This window comes from Lethenteron reissneri, chromosome 22, assembly GCF_015708825.2.
Source record: "Lethenteron reissneri isolate LAM-NWPU_2019-01 chromosome 22, ASM1570882v1, whole genome shotgun sequence".
NCBI classification, from domain to species: Eukaryota; Metazoa; Chordata; class Hyperoartia; order Petromyzontiformes; family Petromyzontidae; genus Lethenteron; species Lethenteron reissneri.
In genome coordinates, this window is record NC_083800.1 from 14,663,775 (window position 1) to 14,683,659 (window position 19,885).

Below are 19,885 nucleotides of genomic sequence, written 5' to 3' on the forward strand. Positions count from 1 at the left end.
ATAGCAGTTTCAATTGCAAGCTGTGAGCGGTCGTTCAGCAAATTGAAACTTAAATTTCGATTTAAAGCTTTCGTGACTGCAGGGATTCATCTTCTTGGTTCTTTCGGTAAAGTCACGTAGAAGGGAAGTAATAAAATAATAAAACATAATAAAACAATTCTCACGACGTTTCGGCCACAACGCAAGCAGCCGTCCTCGGGTGAAAACCAGGTCTGTCGAGGCGACAGCGTCTGAATGAATTTTTATTATGTTTCATTTTTTATTATTTTATTACTTCCCTTCTACGTGACTTTACCGAAAGAACCAAGAAAATTGAAACTTATTTTGTCGTATTTGCGTGCTTCAATGGGACAAGATCGTCTCAGCGATCTTGCTCTTCTTAGCATTGAAAGAGAAACATTGGGAAAAACAGATTTTGATTACGTGATTGACCAGTTTGTGACAATGAAATCAAGAAAAAATAATCTTTTGTAGACTATGTCAACCAGTCTACAACAGTGACTGAGTGAGCCATGTAATATAATTTCTATAAATTTGCTTCTTTAAATACAATGTTTCATTAAAATTTTTATTGTTATTCCTTATTCGATGTATTAGGGAAATGTGATTAAACGGGGGGGGGGGGGGGGGGGGTGGGGGGCGCCAATTTTATAGTTCATCCCCGGGCGCAAAATATCCTAGCTACGCCTCTGTCGAGTCCATCTCCCGGCGCATGTGGTGGGGTCAACAGTGGGCTCCAGCTCTTCCAGCTAATGTGGATGAGTAGACCAAACACCACTTGAGGTCGCTCTCGTGGGGGCCCTTCCCGCAGCAGGGGCTTGATCAGGTTATTGCTGAGCTGCACCTATGACACCTACGAATGAGTTATTTTATCTTCAACACGCAGTCGCCTTTCGCGATCGAAATAAATGTGTCGTGAAACACCACCCGACACAGCCAGTCAGTAAACAGAACGTGCCAGTTAGTTACTTTAGCTTAGCGGTGTATTGAAGAGTAAACCACGACATTTACAAATTACTCTCCAACACAGCCGGTGTGCTGCACTGGTAGCGAATTGCCACGTTCTGTTTGCGTGACAAACCTTACCCATTGGCTGTGTCGGGTGGTGGCGGGTTTAACGACACATGTATATTTATTGACGTGATCTAACCCCGAAACACTTCGCGTGGACGACAATTCGTCACGGACACGAGGGGCGGTGATGTTTCCACACAACTGAGCGGCAGCCAAATAGAATTCGTCTGAAACTAAACTTGTATTTACTACCGAGCTAAGATGCTCTTTTCTATAAGCGACCTGCCCACAAATGATAGCGCAACGAAGTGGCTTATCACGTGGAACTGTATCGCGGCCAAATAGCACTCTACACGCGTGTTGTCGATTCTAAATGTGGAGGGACAACCCGGAGCACGCAGAGGGAAAAGTCTCCACTTGACCACTGGCAGAGAGAGAGGCCCGCCAACTCCAAATAGAGTCCAGCAGCAGCAGCAGGCGGCGGCGGCGTCCGCCAGGGTCGGGGTCGGACCCACGCTGTCTTCTACCCCAGGCGAGGGAGCCGACGTCCGTCACCGAGACGGAGCGATCTCATCCAGCAGTGGAATGGCCATGGCTGATGACGACAACTCGAGCCGCACTGCGCGCTGCTCCTCGCTAACTGCACTTGCCCCAACAGCCGCCGCAGGCTACACGGGGCAGCTTTGCCTCGCTGCAGCGTCCACTGCCCACACGGGGTCCTCGGCCCTCTTATAGGTGTCCGCGGCGCCGGCCTGGGGTCCTCCTCGGGCCCTCTTATAGGTGTCCGCGGCGCCGGCCTGGGGTCCTCCTCGGCCCTCTTATAGGTGTCCGCGGCGCCGGCCTGGGGTCCTCCTCGGCCCTCTTATAGGTGTCCGCGGCGCCGGCCTGGGGTCCTCCTCGGCCCTCGTATAGGTGTCCGCGGCGCCGGCCTGGGGTCCTCGGCCCTATATATGGTGTCCGCGGCGGGGTCCTCGGGCCGACGTAGGTGTCCGCGGCGCCCGGTGCGGTGCCTGCGCTCGCGGGGCAACATGGCGTCGGTGCGGGAGAGCGACACTTCGCTGTGGCTGCACAACAAGCTGGGCTCGCCCGACGAGCTGTGGACGCCCTCCAGCATCGTGTCGCTGCTCACCAAGGACGTGATACGCAACATCCAGGAGTGCTTCCACGCGCTCTCGTCGCCGGTGAAGCTCAAGCTGCTGCTCGGGGTGCTGCACCTGCCGCGCCGCACCGTGGACGAGGCAAGGCGCGGGCCGCGCGCCCGCGGCGCTCATTGGGCGCGCGGCGGTCACGTGGGCGCGCGCACTCGCCTCTCATTGGTTAGAGTTGTGGTGGTGGCGGTGTAGTGATGGTAGTGGTGGTGGTGGCGGTGTAGTGATGGTTAGAGTTGTGGTGGTGGCGGTGTAGTGATGGTTAGAGTTGTGGTGGTAGTGGTGGTGATGAGGGGTGGTGGTGTAGTGGTGATGGCGGTGTAGTGATGGTTAGAGTTGTGGTGGTGGCGGTGTAGTGATGGTTAGAGTTGTGGTGGTGGCGGTGTAGTGATGGTTAGAGTTGTGGTGGTGGCGGTGTAGTGATGGTTAGAGTTGTGGTGGTGGCGGTGTAGTGATGGTTAGAGTTGTGGTGATGGTAGTGGTGGTGAGGGGAGGTAGTGGTGGTGATGAGGGGTGGTGGTGTAGTGGTGGTGGCGGTGTAGTGATGGTTAGAGTTGTGGTGGTGGCGGTGTAGTGATGGTTAGAGTTGTGGTGGTGGCGGTGTAGTGATGGTAGTGGTGGTGATGGTAGTGGTGGTGAGGGGAGGTAGTGGTGGTGGTGGTGGCGGTGTAGTGATGGTTAGAGTTGTGGTGGTGGCGGTGTAGTGATGGTTAGAGTTGTGGTGGTAGTGGTGGTGATGAGGGGTGGTGGTGTAGTGGTGGTGGCGGTGTAGTGATGGTTAGAGTTGTGGTGGTGGCGGTGTAGTGATGGTTAGAGTTGTGGTGGTGGCGGTGTAGTGATGGTTAGAGTTGTGGTGGTGGCGGTGTAGTGATGGTTAGAGTTGTGGTGGTGGTGGCGTAGTGATGGTTAGAGTTGTGGTGGTGGCGGTGTAGTGATGGTTAGAGTTGTGGTGGTGGCGGTGTAGTGATGGTTAGAGTTGTGGTGGTGGCGGTGTAGTGATGGTTAGAGTTGTGGTGGTGGCGGTGTAGTGATTGTTAGAGTTGTGGTGGTGGCGGTGTAGTGATGGTTAGAGTTGTGGTGGTGGTGGCGTAGTGATAGTTAGAGTTGTGGTGGTGGTGGCGTAGTGATAGTTAGAGTTGTGGTGGTGGTGGCGTAGTGATGGTTAGAGTTGTGGTGGTGGTGGCGTAGTGATGGTTAGAGTTGTGGTGGTGGCGGTGTAGTGATGGTTAGAGTTGTGGTGGTGGCGGTGTAGTGATGGTTAGAGTTGTGGTGGTGGCGGTGTAGTGATGGTTAGAGTTGTGGTGGTGGCGGTGTAGTGATGGTAGTGGTGATGATGGTAGTGGTGGTGAGGGGAGGTAGTGGTGGTGGTGTTAGTGGTGGTGAGGGGAGGTAGTGGTGGTGGTGTAGTGGTGATGAGGGGAGGTAGTGGTGGTGATGAGAGTTGTGGTGGTGATGGTAGTGGTGATGAGGGGAGGTAGTGATGGTGATGGTAGTGGTGGTGATGAGAGTTGTGGTGGTGATGGTAGTGGTGATGAGGGGAGGTAGTGATGGTGATGAGAGTTGTGGTGGTGATGGTAGTGGTGATGAGGGGAGGTAGTGATGGTGATGGTAGTGGTGGTGATGAGAGTTGTGGTGGTGATGGTAGTGGTGATGAGGGGAGGTAGTGATGGTGATGGTAGTGGTGGTGATGAGAGTTGTGGTGGTGGTGTAGTGATGGTAGTGGTGATGAGGGGAGGTAGTGGTGGTGATGGTAGTGGTGATGAGGGGAGGTAGTGGTGGTGATGGTAGTGGTGGTGATGAGAGTTGTGGTGGTGGTGGTGTAGTGATGGTAGTGGTGATGAGGGGAGGTAGTGGTGATGATGGGAGTGGTGGTGATAGGATTAGGTAAGTGATAGTGATGGGAGGAAGTGATGGAAGTGGTGATGATGGGGGGTGATGTTGGTGGGAGTGGCCGTAATGATAGAAAGTGTGTAGTGGTGGTCGTGGTTGATAGTAGTGGTGATTCTGGGAGTGGTGGTTTTGGGAATGGTGATGGAGATAGGAATTGTAATGATAACAGTGGTCATGCTAGGAAGTGGTGGTGGTAATAGGGATGGTTGTAGCGATTATGATCATTTTGCGCCCAGTGTTTGGACGATATCTGATACGACAATTAAACAGTACATGGTAATGTGATGTCCAGTGGCAGTACTGATATTACAGATATACCATCACCCATAACTACAGGCTATCCATTTGACTTATCAGGTGCGAGCTTATACAAAAACCGCATCCGCTGTCTAAACAAATATTAATAACGGATCCTCTGGACATTTGCCGGCAGCATCTCTGACATTCACAACATCGCTCTCACAGCCCTCAACTGGCTCAACAACATCCAACATCGACATCGCCCAGCCCTACCAGAGAAGAATTAATAGCCGATTGTACACTTCCCTAAAGCTCATTGCGAAGGATTAATGAATGCCCATCCATCAGTCAATGCTGACAGATGCTTCATCACACTATAACAGGGGTCGGGAACCTTTTTGACTGGGAGAGCTATAAAAGCCAAATATTTCTAAATGTATTGCATTGAGAGCCTTATAGTATTTTAACGTATAATAAATTAAATATGTCTTACTTTTAATGCGACTTCTGGTGCTGCGTGGTTTTGCTGATGGCCTTGTAGTCTGGTTCGTACGTGGTGAGGTTGAGCTTCATGCAGGCGTTGAGGCCCCGTGACCCGTGAAATTTATGTTCAAAACTAATTTCTGTTTACTTTAAAATGACACAGTATTATTAAGCAATATCACAAGTATTTTAAAATCAGTTCCAAACTGATTTTTTATTTTATTTTTTTCAACTCAAAATTGTCTGGGAGCCATATGCCGTCACCGGAAGAGCCATATATGGCTCGCGAGCCATAGGTTCCCGACCACTGCACTATAAGGTCTCATCGAGTCTTGAGTGTCGGTTTATTCTAGCGATTTGCAGTGCGAGGTGTTGCACTCAGCTTCCAGCTTGGCTTTTGGCAGTCCGCCTCAACAAGCTGCATAAATGACCTCTGCCAACAGATGTTCATCTGACGTGCTCTGATGGTGGACTTGGGGTGCCTTGTTGCTGCTGATGTTGGCCGCCAGTCACTATTGGCTGTGCAAGACCTGCTTGAAGATCCTGAAGTCCCGTATCTTGGCATGCCTGTCCGACTTCATACACGTGTCTCATTGCTGGGTGGACCGCTGTATGGTAGAACTTCTGTGTTTGGTAAATGATCCTGCCAGTGTGTACCCAGTGTTTGGTGCTGTCGGTGCTGGTGTACTTGTTCAGGCTGTCTGATATTGTCGCTGTATATAGTCCAGGACTGCAGCGTAAAGTAATAAGCTTAACAACTCTGTACACCACAATATTCCCTGAGAAACCAACACTCGCTCATTCCAGCCTCTCTTTTTTCAACGTTCCAAGGATGAGCTTTGTAAATGTGGAGTAAGTCTTGTCATTGCCTCCTCGTGACCTGTAAAGGGTGCTGCCAAGACGGGGTGACTTGTCTACCACCTTGATTTTGCTGCCATGAACAGTGGTGTGAGGTCGACTGTAGTAAGGCTGGTTTTGGTATGATTGGATCAAGTTCAGGATGCTGTTGGTGAGACCATATTGCTTGGATGCTCTGAAAAGTGATTGAGCAGATCCTGTAGAGCTTCTTCTAAGTTTGCAAAAATGCTGCAATCGTCATCATCATATAGGAGCTCTGATGATGATGATGACTTGCACACAAACTACAGGGGAATAGCTTGTTGCACACTGCAGTGCCATTTCGAGTGCATATTCTGTATTGTGTGTGGTACGAGCTACATGGTAATAGTGAATGCACGACCTGGGTGGCGATGCGAACTGTCAGTGAAACACTCACCCAGGCGTCTTCTATACAGTCGTGACGACGGGCAGACCGGCGTCCCCGATGATTGCTCTTGTGAATGGGTCAGTTAAACTATCCATTTGCCTGGGTACCGCAGTGAGCCGTGAATTATGAAATTAAATTCGGGGGAATGTTTATGAGCGGTGATTTGTAAGTGGTTGTAACTTCGTTACGTTTATCCACACCTTACCAAGAGAAATAGATGTGTGGGTAAACACGGATAACAGGATCTGCAATGGCCGAGCAGCGCTGTAGAGTGCAGCACACCTCAACCACATCAATCGAGCACCAACCGGAATGCCCCCTTGTGCTGCTCTCCCTTGTGCTCCGTACACAGGCTGCACACTTGATGCTTTTTTCACGAGCTTGTACGCATGCTTGGAGATGTTTTTTTGCCAGACAATGGTGAATGAAAGCAGATTAAAATATGGGACCAGAAGATGTTTTGGATGTGGGTCAACCTCACGATGTGCTATGAGCTGTAGGATATAAACTCTTCTCAGCTGTGGAAAGTCGGTGCATTACCCTCTCGATATTTTTTCCTGCCCTGGTTGCACTTTATGGAAAATAAAATGCACATTTTCATTGTAAAATGTATATATTCATTAATATTATATTGGTACTTTAAGCTAATTGTGTCTATTGTTCATACTTGTTAATATTTCATGGTACTTGTGAACTTTGTAAGATGCAAATGTTGACCAATGTGAGCGTTTGTGTCATTTGGAATTTCCCACATTGCAAGGTCTGGCAGAGGTAATGTGATTCTTACACGTGAAGCCTTTAACACCACTGTTGAAACCTTGTAGATGAAGAGTGCCCTGGGAATCATTCTGACGCTGGCCCGGAGCGACCCGGACCTGTGGGTTCAGATGATCGCCGATGTCGTGAGGACATTCCCGGATTCTGGAACGCTCAACCTCGAGCTGGAGGAGCAGAATTCCAACGCGCAGAGTGTCCTGGGGGACCTCAAAGAGAAAGGTTTGTCTGATGCAGAGGCATCGCACTGCACATGGTGCGTTACGAGAGGAATGATGGAAAACCTGCAGAACCTCATTCGAGCGACATCAGATGCCACCGTTTCACCAACTTTTTGTGGAGTGGTGGAATGGTTTCTTGAAAATTAAGTGGCAGATACGTTTTCTAGTACTGCATTCATCGAAATGCATTGACTCCTTTTTTGGATGCATTACATGTGCCTGGTACTCTAATGGCAGGGCAGCTTATATAACTTTAATAACTTTTTCGTTGAGATTCCTTTCCGGCCTTGCCCAGATCCAGCAGACCTCTTGTATGAACATAACAGGGCTTCCATTCTTCATATGCATATATCACTCACAATCAGAATCTTTATTTATCCTGGAGAAATTTAACGAACCATGAATCCCTTTTTCACAAATTTCCAGTAGGGGCAGGTCAGAAAGTTACAATGACTTGCGAATAATCGTGACATCAGGTATTTATTTGGCTCTGAATCTTTTAATGCTTGGATAATTTGAGCACTCGTACAGTCTTCAGAATTCCAAAATGTCCTGCTTTACATTCCAAACCTGGCTTGCAAACACATGGAAACAATGAAACAACATTTCAATCAATTAAACTTAAATTTCTAATGGGAGCTGCACCAGCCCTTGACTGAACATGACACGGCGCTGCCGAAGTGTTGCCGAAGTGTTGCCATTAGAGTGTCGCTATGCATAGTGCATCCATTACGAGCGTACTGTTGAATTCCAGATTTCAAATTGCCAGATGCTGTAATGACATCGAGGGTTTCCTTTATACGCACGTCGCAGCTCCCTCAGCTCTGTTCCCTGTGAAGGCAGTGCAGAGACTTCCTCTACACGACCCCATTCTGGCCGCCGCTACTTTGGCGACGGCAAGGAGCTGCGGGCGCGAGGGTGAGCTTGGCTTTAACAGTGCCGCGCGCCTCTGCTGTGCCGCAGTGGTGGACTGCGACGCCTCCACGATGCTGCCCCTCGAGTGCCAGTTCCTCAACAAGAGCGCGCTCACCACGCTGGTGGGGCCGCTCGCACCTCCCGCCAAGCACTTCCAGCTGCGCCGCAAGCCCAAGAGTGCCACGCTGAGGGCAGAGCTCCTGCAGAAATGTGAGCCCCGATGGTGATGTGCGGTGCATCCACCCTCTGTGTGCTGCAGCGCTTGGGAGTGATTCCTGCTCATGGCCAACACCAGTGACGGTTATTTTAACCAGTCCTGGGCCTCCCCTAGGTAGGCTCAGGCTCTAAATTTACAATCTGAGTACGACGTTTCGCCAGTAATTACAACTCGCTTCATCGGGTGATGGGTTTTAACGACACATTTATATATTTACGCGATCTAACCCAAAAAACCTCTTATGGATGATATTGGTCGCGAAAGCCTACGTGTGTTAAACTTGCATTATATCATTCTGAATGGCTGTGTCAGTATTATATTGACAGCTAAAGTAGGAGTAGTTGGATGTTTGTTTGCTTTGTTGTATATGTTGGTTATCAAAATTTGTTATGTTGTATGCGTGCGTGGGTGAAATTATTATGTTGTATATGTGGGTTATGAATATTCAGTGAAAATAATAATAATTAAATGAAATTTGGCCAAATGTGTAATTATCCGGAAATATGTTAATTTATGTAATTATGCACATTTTAATTATGCCAATTCGAGAGGTAATCGTATTAATTGTGCGAGTGGGTGTAATTATCATAATGCAAGTCGTTATGATAACCAGACCCCGCCTCGGTGACGAGGGTGGGTTATCGATCGGAATAAGGCAATTAATCGTATGCAGTTATGCAGGTGTGGTGTAAGTATGCAAGATTAACTTAGATTAACTCAGCATCGTTGTCTAGGTTCGTCTCATTCTCGCTTTAACATTCCCAGAGTGTGTATTCGTGGTTATATTTTAGGTCCCCGGTTCACCCCGTTATCGCTTTAACATTTACTGAGTATGTATTAGTGTGTTTATTAAGGTCACCAAGTTCAGATCTCAACGCAGAAGCAGATCTTATGCATAGATTTCAGGAAAGAATCACACAACCACTTCTGTATTGATCAATTTATTACTAATTCAACCTTAACTATGATATAGTATGCGAACTCTCAATCCCGGAACGTCAACACGGCATCAATACAGTATCATCAACGATTGTCTGATTTCACTTTGACAACGGCACATGGATCCCGCATAACGCGATGGTTGTTAGTGAGAGAGAGAGTCGTTAAAACATGCAAATACTATGCTAAGAAAACCTTAACGTTAATGAATGATTATACTCAATATTGTTCACGCAGTACCGCACTCCTTATTGATCATACGCAACCCTTATCACGTTGTTAGCACCTTGGGTCACGGGACAGTTGAATATTTTGTAGAGGATGCGAGTACGTGCGGCGATTATGACTGAAAGATACTTGAAAGATTATACGGCGATAAAAAAAACACAATCAAAAACAGTTATTATTCTTAAAGGCACCAATCTCAACAGATACATCGGCAGGTTATCTGACAACAGAACGGCTCGGAGTAAGGGCCTGCGACGGTGCTCCTTTTCCGAAGATCGTTATCTTATACCAAGTTTACTAATTGGGGACCAGATCACCTGATAAGGATCCGGTGGGCCACCACTCCCCACGTGAGCGTGGCTCGGCGGAAGGAGGTGCCAAGAATCAGTTCGTATTGATGGATCTGTTGGGAATTTATGCGATTAAGAGTACAGCCCACTAAATATTAAAGATAAAAATTACGAATACTCTTATAAACGACGGATGGCCATCACTCGGTCTCGTTGTGATGCCTTCCCAGCCACGGATGGCTTATGGGTTCGAGTGTGTTTGAGTGGTAAGAGTTGTCTTGAATAGTCAGTGTTCGGAGTCGATTCTTTATGTCAAACAGACGCCTGGTGGTCGTGTGGTGAGGGGGCGGTGCGCGTCATACGTATCAGTCGCTCCCCTGTCGGATGGCTGTTGATACGCTGTCGCAGTTCGGAACCCGGTCGGTAGGTGGCGCCCACAACTCGCTCGTAGCGTGCAGCTCTGGGTTGTCGCCGAACCGCGATGCTCACCACTCCGGTGGCAGCAGAGACCTCCGATTCGGCAGAGGTTGACGAGCTGAAGATGAGTCGAGCCGACCCGCTGGTCGCAGCTCGCTCCTGAGCCGACCCTCCCGGTCGAGCTCCTGAGTCGACCCGCTGGTCGCGCTCCTGAGTCGACCCGCTGGTCGCACTCCTGAGTCGACCCGCTGGTCGCACTCCTGAGTCGACCCTCTGGTCGCACTCCTGAGTCGACCCTCTGGTCGCACTCGTTCCTGAGTCGACCCTCTGGTCGCACTCGTTCCTGAGCCAACCCACTGGTCGCACTCCTGAGTGGACCCGCTGGTCGCACTCGCCCCTGAGTCGACCCTCCCGTCGCACTCGTTTCCAATGCTCAGGATCCGTTCCTTTATGCCGAAAAATCCCCCTGGATCCCGCCCACAAGGCGGGGCTTCTTCCGATTTTTGCTGTGTCAGGATCTGTCCGTAGGCAGGTGTGTCCATGTGTGTGTCCGTACGTCCGTGTGTCCTTGTGTGCATCACTCACGGTATATTCCGTTGTCACACTCCCTCCATAAAACCCACGAGCAAACAATCAGATGTTACAAATTGCCTCGAAGTCGTCTCTCTGTCTGGGTGCAATATTATCTCTTGTCTGGCCTTCTTCATGAACCCAAAACACAGACGTTACAAATCGTCTCATAGGCGTCTTTGTTCGTGTTGCACAACCTGGAGGGAGGGGCAACACCCTCTCCGACCCGGCGCACAAAGAAATGGTTAAAAAGTTTTAAGTTAACATTTGTCCCTTACTATTTCACAGTTATGATTCTGTATGTAACCTAAGGTCTGTCGTTTCCCATCGTGGTGCTTGACTCAAGTGGAGGTGTTTCCCCGAGCGTATACACACTCCTATCCCGCGCTGCGGGGATACAAAGACGGCCGGGATCTCCCTTTCTCTCCGACCCTGGGTTTAACATCGTTTTTTTTTATTATGTATTCATATTCGACCTGGTGGTGATTCATCCCGTTATCCTGGCTTTTCCATAAGTTTTACTTTTGTCTTTTCATGCATATGCTTATTACTATTAATTTATTTCCGATATCTTAGGTTAAGGGGTAAGTTTCTTGATCCTAGGAATTCGTATTCCTTGGTGCCTGCATGGTTATATAAGCGGAATATAGTTTACGGTGAATAGCGTTAACATTGATGTTATGTGCGATATTATGTATTGTGATGTCTTTAACTTAACTTGTTTGTCAGAGCTTTACTGACACGAAGTTGCATTTCATAGCCCCGCAGTCTTTGCCCCACCCTATCTCTGCTCGCCGTTGTTGTTGCCGTCCAGCTGCCGTTAATTCAAGGCCTCATTAATTTCTGTCACTCCTGAGTAGGTGAGGGCGGTTGAACCTTGGAGTCAGTTCTGGTTTTTGTCTGCCTGCTTCTTCTTGTGTCCCCTGACCCCGGGAGTTATTATTCTACTTTATGGCCTGTCGAAGCCCCACTCGCTGTTGCTGGGCTGGTGTTGTTCCCGGCTTTTTGCTTACGTTTGCAGTTCGCCGTGCTCTTAATTTCCTTCCCTCGTCAACCTTATATCGACTATTCGCTCCTGTCTGGGTGCGATTCAATTTTGACTTAGGAAGGTTCTGATTGTCATATGCTTCGGGTCGAGTTGTATAGAAAGTATTAAAGTATGGAAATAACATTTCATATTGACTTAATAATGGTGATGGTTCAGTAGGCGTAACTTGTGGCCTGGTTTAATTGGAGTGGGTGTGAATATCAATAACTTTAGCCTACCCTGTTGTTAAATTCCGACTTTAACGTTACTTTAATAGCAATACAGAATAATTGAGCTTTTTGTCTTAACTAGGCGAATGCGAACTTCTGGTGACCCCCGCAGACTTGTTATTCAGCTGGGTCTTGCCCGCCTTGAGAGATATACAACACTCTTTTAAATCAGCTCTCTCCCCTGTCCAACCTTCTGCTCTGGGAGTGTTATTCTTAATTTCAGGTCCAAGGCCCCCTCACGTTCAGACGCGCAGGGTTGTTTACATCAGCTCCCCCCCTGTGCACACAGCCTTGAGCTGACCCACTTATCTTTATCTTTGTTTCCTCAGCTGCATGTTCTAACTAGCTCGGAATCCCTGAACACACAATCAGTGATGATTCCTGGCTTTCTGTGGTTGTGATGTAGACAAAGGCGCCTCTGTTTCTTCCATTGCCTTTGAGTCGACACTGCCCTATTATTTGCCCATGTGCTGAGGTCATAGAATTCGTTTTGACTTCAGTAATATTAACTTTCGATTTAAAGCTTTCGTGACTGCAGGGATTCATCTTCTTGTTTCTTTCGGTAAAGTCACGTAGAAGGGAAGTAATAAAATAATAAAAATAAAACATAATAAAACAATTCTCACGACGTTTCGGCTACAACGCAAGCAGCCGTCTTCAGGTGAAGAATGAGACACTACCAAACTAGGAGCTTATATATAAGCTGCATTGGGGGTTGAAGAGCGCCTTAACAAAAAGAATGTGCATGTGAAGAGGGATTTAGCATATTCATGGAAAATGCGTAGGCGTTGGGCGGGGGGGTGTCAAAGTCATATTATGCCCATGCATTATGCAGGATCAGCAGCAACCAAGGGGGGTGCAGGGATTAGCAGTAACAAAGGAAAGGAATGTTAATGATATGTAGCTGCAGTTACTCAACAACACGTAGAAAACTAAAGTATAAACTACATAAAAAAAAAAACTAAAGTATAAACTGCATCGCACCATCAGTATACTTACTATACTCTATAATAAGCTGAGTTACTAACAGCAAGTAATACATTACAATTTTACCTCGTAAAAATTCTATAATATGCTTCCATCTAAACCTTATTCTCTTACATCACACGAGCATATACCGTACTATATACTGCCATAGATAAACCCAACATTAAATTATATACTGTATTGCTGTAAACCAACCTATATCTTATACATTTAATATCACACTATGTATTATTCTACACACCCTAATGTGTATCGAAATGGTTTATTACGTCCTTCCAATGATTGCTGAGCCAGAATCCATCTTCTCGGTTAAAGTTGTCTCTGTGTTTGTATATGTGGATCGCCTCATGAACGAATCTCTCATGATAGCCAGATGGCTTGCAGAGAACCTCTGTCTTGGAGAAGTCAATATCATGTGAGCCCACTGAGTTGTAACAGTGATCTGCCACGGCTGAGGTGTTAGTCCTACCGTGTTTCAGGTCAGCTTTATGTTCACGGATGCGGTCCGAGACATGTCGTTTGGTTTCCCCAATGTAACTACTACCACAGAGGCAACTTAGTTTGTAGACGCCAGGGTACTGTATGTCTGGAACCACATCTTTTACAGACGGTACCAGATCACGGATTTTATGTACTGTGTTGAATCGGACCTGGATCTTGTGTTTAATCAGGATTTTGGAGATCTTTTTTGTGACCCCAGCAATGTAGGGTAAGGTGATGGTCTTGAAAGGCTCCTCAACAGGATCCTTCTTGATGGTTGGAGTGATGGCTTTGCGGATTGTATAGTCGGAGTAACCATTTGCCTTAAGAGCTTGGCGTACGTGTTTGAGTTCACTGGAAATGTGTTCATGGTCGGAGATGCATTGGGCTCTATGATATAGAGTCTTGATGAGGGAATTCTTCTGAGATGGATGGTGGTGGGAATCCGGTTTTAGATAAGCATCCGTGTGGGTGGCTTTCCTGTAGACAGAGTGGCTCATTGAACCATCAGGTCTCCTTTTGATTAGGACATCCAAAAAGGGTAGCTTGCCATCATTTTCGACTTCCATGGTGAATCTGATGGCTGGGTGTATGGAATTGATGTGGTCGAGAAATTGGTCTAGAGCAGGCCGGCCATGTGGCCAGATGACAAAAGTGTCGTCTACGTACCTCTTCCATAAGGTCGGGCGTAGAGTGGCAGTCTGGATGGCGTCCGTCTCAAATTTCTCCATGAAGATGTTGGCTACAACCGGAGATAGGGGGGAGCCCATTGGGGTGCCCTCAATTTGCTTGTAGAAGGTTCCATTCCAGGTGAAGTATGTATTGGTTAAGCAGTGTCTCACCAGGGGGGGTACCCCAGCATTCAGTCCTTGATGAACCAAGTCTTCAATGATTGCGATGGTGTCAGGCACAGGTACCTTGGTGAACAAGGAAACCACATCAAAACTGACAAGCAGGTCGTCTGGGGACAGGGCAATCCCCTTGATTGTCGATACCAGGCCAATGGGCTCCCCCCTATCTCCGGTTGTAGCCAACATCTTCATGGAGAAATTTGAGACGGACGCCATCCAGACTGCCACTCTACGCCCGACCTTATGGAAGAGGTACGTAGACGACACTTTTGTCATCTGGCCACATGGCCGGCCTGCTCTAGACCAATTTCTCGACCACATCAATTCCATACACCCAGCCATCAGATTCACCATGGAAGTCGAAAATGATGGCAAGCTACCCTTTTTGGATGTCCTAATCAAAAGGAGACCTGATGGTTCAATGAGCCACTCTGTCTACAGGAAAGCCACCCACACGGATGCTTATCTAAAACCGGATTCCCACCACCATCCATCTCAGAAGAATTCCCTCATCAAGACTCTATATCATAGAGCCCAATGCATCTCCGACCATGAACACATTTCCAGTGAACTCAAACACGTACGCCAAGCTCTTAAGGCAAATGGTTACTCCGACTATACAATCCGCAAAGCCATCACTCCAACCATCAAGAAGGATCCTGTTGAGGAGCCTTTCAAGACCATCACCTTACCCTACATTGCTGGGGTCACAAAAAAGATCTCCAAAATCCTGATTAAACACAAGATCCAGGTCCGATTCAACACAGTACATAAAATCCGTGATCTGGTACCGTCTGTAAAAGATGTGGTTCCAGACATACAGTACCCTGGCGTCTACAAACTAAGTTGCCTCTGTGGTAGTAGTTACATTGGGGAAACCAAACGACATGTCTCGGACCGCATCCGTGAACATAAAGCTGACCTGAAACACGGTAGGACTAACACCTCAGCCGTGGCAGATCACTGTTACAACTCAGTGGGCTCACATGATATTGACTTCTCCAAGACAGAGGTTCTCTGCAAGCCATCTGGCTATCATGAGAGATTCGTTCATGAGGCGATCCACATATACAAACACAGAGACAACTTTAACCGAGAAGATGGATTCTGGCTCAGCAATCATTGGAAGGACGTAATAAACCATTTCGATACACATTAGGGTGTGTAGAATAATACATAGTGTGATATTAAATGTATAAGATATAGGTTGGTTTACAGCAATACAGTATATAATTTAATGTTGGGTTTATCTATGGCAGTATATAGTACGGTATATGCTCGTGTGATGTAAGAGAATAAGGTTTAGATGGAAGCATATTATAGAATTTTTACGAGGTAAAATTGTAATGTATTACTTGCTGTTAGTAACTCAGCTTATTATAGAGTATAGTAAGTATACTGATGGTGCGATGCAGTTTATACTTTAGTTTTTTTTTTTATGTAGTTTATACTTTAGTTTTCTACGTGTTGTTGAGTAACTGCAGCTACATATCATTAACATTCCTTTCCTTTGTTACTGCTAATCCCTGCACCCCCCTTGGTTGCTGCTGATCCTGCATAATGCATGGGCATAATATGACTTTGACACCCCCCCGCCCAACGCCTACGCATTTTCCATGAATATGCTAAATCCCTCTTCACATGCACATTCTTTTTGTTAAGGCGCTCTTCAACCCCCAATGCAGCTTATATATAAGCTCCTAGTTTGGTAGTGTCTCATTCTTCACCTGAAGACGGCTGCTTGCGTTGTAGCCGAAACGTCGTGAGAATTGTTTTATTATGTTTTATTTTTATTATTTTATTACTTCCCTTCTACGTGACTTTACCGAAAGAAACAAGAAGAGTAATATTAACATTCAGTATTGGATTAGCAAATGGCAATGGTTCATTGATGTAGCTCGCAGCCTGGTCTCCAATTTGAGCGAGCGCGAGGATCGATAATTTAGCCTACTCTGTTGTTGAATTTCGAATTTTGACGTTACTTTAAAACCATGCAGGATGGTTGGGCTTTTTGCCTTAACTATGTCTGGCTGACACTCCCACTGTCTCTGCCGCCTGCACGGGTGACATGTGCCCGTTCATCAGGCCTTATCTTTCCTTGAAGCAAGGTTGCAAATTCTGCCATCCTAGCCCTCCTCCAGTTCATTACTTAACAACACCTGGTGTTTGCAGTTTGGTGCGCTTTGGTGTGTTTCACTCATTAAAAAAAACAAGTAAAAAGATAATATATAAAAATCTCATCAAATATGATTAATCTCAGTTTTGGAAGAAGGGTTAGGATACAACAGCTTTAAATTTGTTACTGGTGTTTTTTTATGGCATTCTTGATGGCTGAATTGTATAGTAAATATAAAATTTAAACATGAATTGGATTTTAAAGATAACAAACTGATTTTAAAGTTTTGGGAACCTTTTTTTATGAAATAATTTTTTACATTGCTACATCTCATGCTCTGTTGCGTTCTTATACTTTTATTCGGTTTTGCTTATTAAGAGAGTTGCATCAGTTGGTGTAAAATCGAGGTGTAAGAGTTGACTACACCTGGCGAGCCGACAAATTGTGACGATTCAAGTTGTGTGGTCTGTTCAAGATATTGATATGGTAACTACCTTGCCTGGTATACAGGAGGTCGTGAGTTTGATCCCAACCCTGATGCCTGTATATTTGGAGTTTGCATGTTCTCCCCGCGGTTGCCTGGATTGTTCACTGGGTCCTCCGCTTTTCCCCTCGCGTTTAGAAACGTGCATTTAGAGTGTTTGGCTGCGACTATAAATGTCCACATGATCGGCGACTTCGTTGAGCTATTATTTGTGGCCAGGCCACTTCTGAAAAAGAGCTATATAGCTCGGTGGGCCTTACCTGGTAAAATAAAAATAGTTGATGTTATCCCAATTCATACAACACATTCCTTTTAAGAAACATTGATTCCCACATACGCGATTCAATCTACATATCATGAGCTTAATAATCATTGTTAATGGATGAGTCGATGTAAAGATGAGCTGTTGTCGATTTGGCCATAATGTTGTTTGACGGTGTTTATTTCACAGCTACGGAAACGGCACAACAGCTGAAGAAGACTTCAGGAATCCCCTTCCATGCCAAAGGGAGGGGCCTTGTGAAGAAGATTGACACCACCAGTGAGTCGTTGCTTCGCCCATTATTCAACTATGCATCACCTCGACGCATTCGTTAAATCTTAAGTTTGGTGTTAACGTTTACATTAACGACGTTCGCAAGCCAGCCCGGAATTTTCTTGGGCAGTTTTTAGTGATTTAAACCTCCTATAAATCCCATGAATTCGAAAACATTTGCTTTCACCAACAAGTGAATGAAGTCCCTGGACACCCTTGCAATTATCCAGGTGAATAATTTTTGTATTCAAATATGGCAATTGATTAGTCAAGCGTCTACATGTAACCACATGCCAAAGGTAAACATATACGGTAATATCTCGCCGGATGTGGGGGTTATGTTCCTAGAAAATGCCGTGTTGGGCAAAATTGCGTTTGGAAAATAATAGACCTCGTGGGAAAAATAGGTTTGTGTTCCTGGGTCGGAAATTATCATCCACTCCCTCTTTGCTGAACTAATTCTACGTGATGTGTGGTGGTCATTATTCATACCTGACAGTTTGTGGTGGTGGTCGTGGTTCACACCTGACCCGTGTGGTGGTGGTGCTAGTTGTTGCTCACACCTGACCATGTGTGGTGGTGGTTGTGGTTCACACCTGACCGCGTGGTGGTGGTGCTGGTTGTTGCTCACACCTGACAGTTTGTGGTGGTGGTTGTTGCTCACACCTGACCATGTGTGGTGGTGGTTGTGGTTCACACCTGACCGTGTGGTGGTGGTGGTGGTGCTGGTTGTTGCTCACACCTGACAGTTTGTGGTGGTGGTTGTGGTTCACACCTGACCGCGTGGTGGTGGTTGTTGTGCAGCGCCACTGAAAGGAATTCCCAAGCAGGCGCCGTTCCGCAGCCCCAGCGCCTCCCCCGGCTTCGGCTCCCCCGGCACACGCACGCCCCTTTCGGCGCGCACGCCACTCCGCAAGGAACGCGGGGTCAAGGTGAGGCCCGGCGGCCCGGCTCCACGATCGCCGCGAACACTGCCCTCGCTGCTTTACCACGGTGGCTGCACCGTGCAGCACGAAACGCGATAGCGTGCGCCCCGGAGAGGCCCCATGATATTTCACCCTGGGATAACGGCGTGGGATACCAAACACAACGCGGGAATATTTGGTTTTGTAACATTGCGGGTCCATTGTCGGTGTCGATGTACAAATCGTGTGACTTGCTGCTGATTAATGAGGAATGTTCTGAAGTTTTTGGGAAATCTCGAACTGTGCCGAGTGGTGACCTGAACCTGTGAACATGAATGGTTCTATGTGAATGTGTAGAGGGGTGCCATGTGCAGCATCTGCCCTGCATGTCCGCATGTACTTGCCCGTGTGAGTGCTCATGTGTGTGGCTGTGTGGGGAGTGTTTGTTTAGTGATTAGCGCACTGCGCTACAAATCCGGTGAACAGTTAAATGTCTGCTCACGACCAATAACAGAGTCCAATATTTGAACTGGTCCCGGGCCTCCCCTCGTGTGCCATACAGGCATTCATAGTGTTGTATATACTGTGTTGTGAAAAAGAATAAAATAAATGAAAACTGTGGGAATTTATGAAATTATGCAAATGATAAAAAATGTATCAAATAATTTAACGTGTTTCATGTTAATTGATGTTTATTGAGTGCAAGTGTAATGTGATCAATCATATGTGTGTAAAATATTACGTGAAAATGTATGTATATGGTCGATGTGTGTGTATATAGGAGTATTATGAATGTGTGTGTGTTAGTTTGTATTATGATCGATAGGTGTGCGTGTAGTTACGTGTATTATCATTGGCTTTGCTTCGCTGTCTAGGGGGTGTATCTTGTGTGTGGTTATTTGTGATTGATGTGTGTGTGATGTGATGCTCGGCTTCATTGTCTAGGGGTGTATCTTATGTGTGTGACGGTGTGTGTGTGTGATGCTTAGCTTCGTTGTGTCGAGGTGTATTACCAATCATGATAATACAATGATTCTAGCTTTAACTTTTACTGATTATGATTCTCGCTTAAACATTTTCTGGTTATGATTTTAGTGGAATTGTCAGGTCTCAGGATTCGGATCTCGCTGCAGGATACAGTTCTTATAATTAATATAATTATGCATGAACTTGGGAAGGAACCACTCGGGCTCTTCTGTGTGAAGCAACTTTAATATCTATCAACACTCTAATATGCGAACACACTTATGATCGGAATTGCCACAACAGTGCTCTTGCAGATATCATACTCGTCGATGCGTCCAATTAAACCTCAATGGTTATGTTGTTAAACTGAGCAATAGAACAATCGGCTAACTCCTCATAGTAGCGCGACAATACACGACGATAGGAAAGTCCTTAAAAATGACTTCATACTGAACCGTGCTAAAGAAACATGTGTCCAAAGGCAAAAGGGGGCATCAATGAATTCATTGGTAAGATTAGATGATTAAAATAAATATTTAAAAACAATAGTGTTCATGCGAGTGTGTAGATTCGTAGCATATATGCTTATACATGTTTAGTGTGACATCAATTCATTGGTAAGATTATGCAATTAAAGAAATATCCGAAGCAATCGTGTACATGCGAGTGTGTAGGTTTGGCTAATAGATGC

The 19,885-nt window shown here is 46.5% G+C and overlaps 1 protein-coding gene across 2 annotated transcripts in view; it reads left to right on the forward strand.

Annotated features, from left to right (window-relative positions):
* The first annotated feature begins 1,964 nt into the window (after positions 1 to 1,964).
* The window catches only part of LOC133345678 (negative elongation factor A-like), a 29,281-nt gene continuing 11,360 nt past the window's right edge, over positions 1,965 to 19,885 (forward strand). The window contains exons 1-5 of one of the 2 annotated variants that reach the window (XM_061556642.1): positions 1,965 to 2,252; positions 6,867 to 7,038; positions 8,001 to 8,162; positions 17,240 to 17,329; positions 18,128 to 18,255. In XM_061556642.1, coding sequence (XP_061412626.1) covers positions 1,965 to 2,252; positions 6,867 to 7,038; positions 8,001 to 8,162; positions 17,240 to 17,329; positions 18,128 to 18,255 — 840 coding nt within the window. Of the gene's footprint in view, positions 2,253 to 4,802; positions 5,391 to 6,866; positions 7,039 to 8,000; positions 8,163 to 17,239; positions 17,330 to 18,127; positions 18,256 to 19,885 lie in introns of those variants that run through there. The other variant, XM_061556643.1, reaches the window with a different exon arrangement.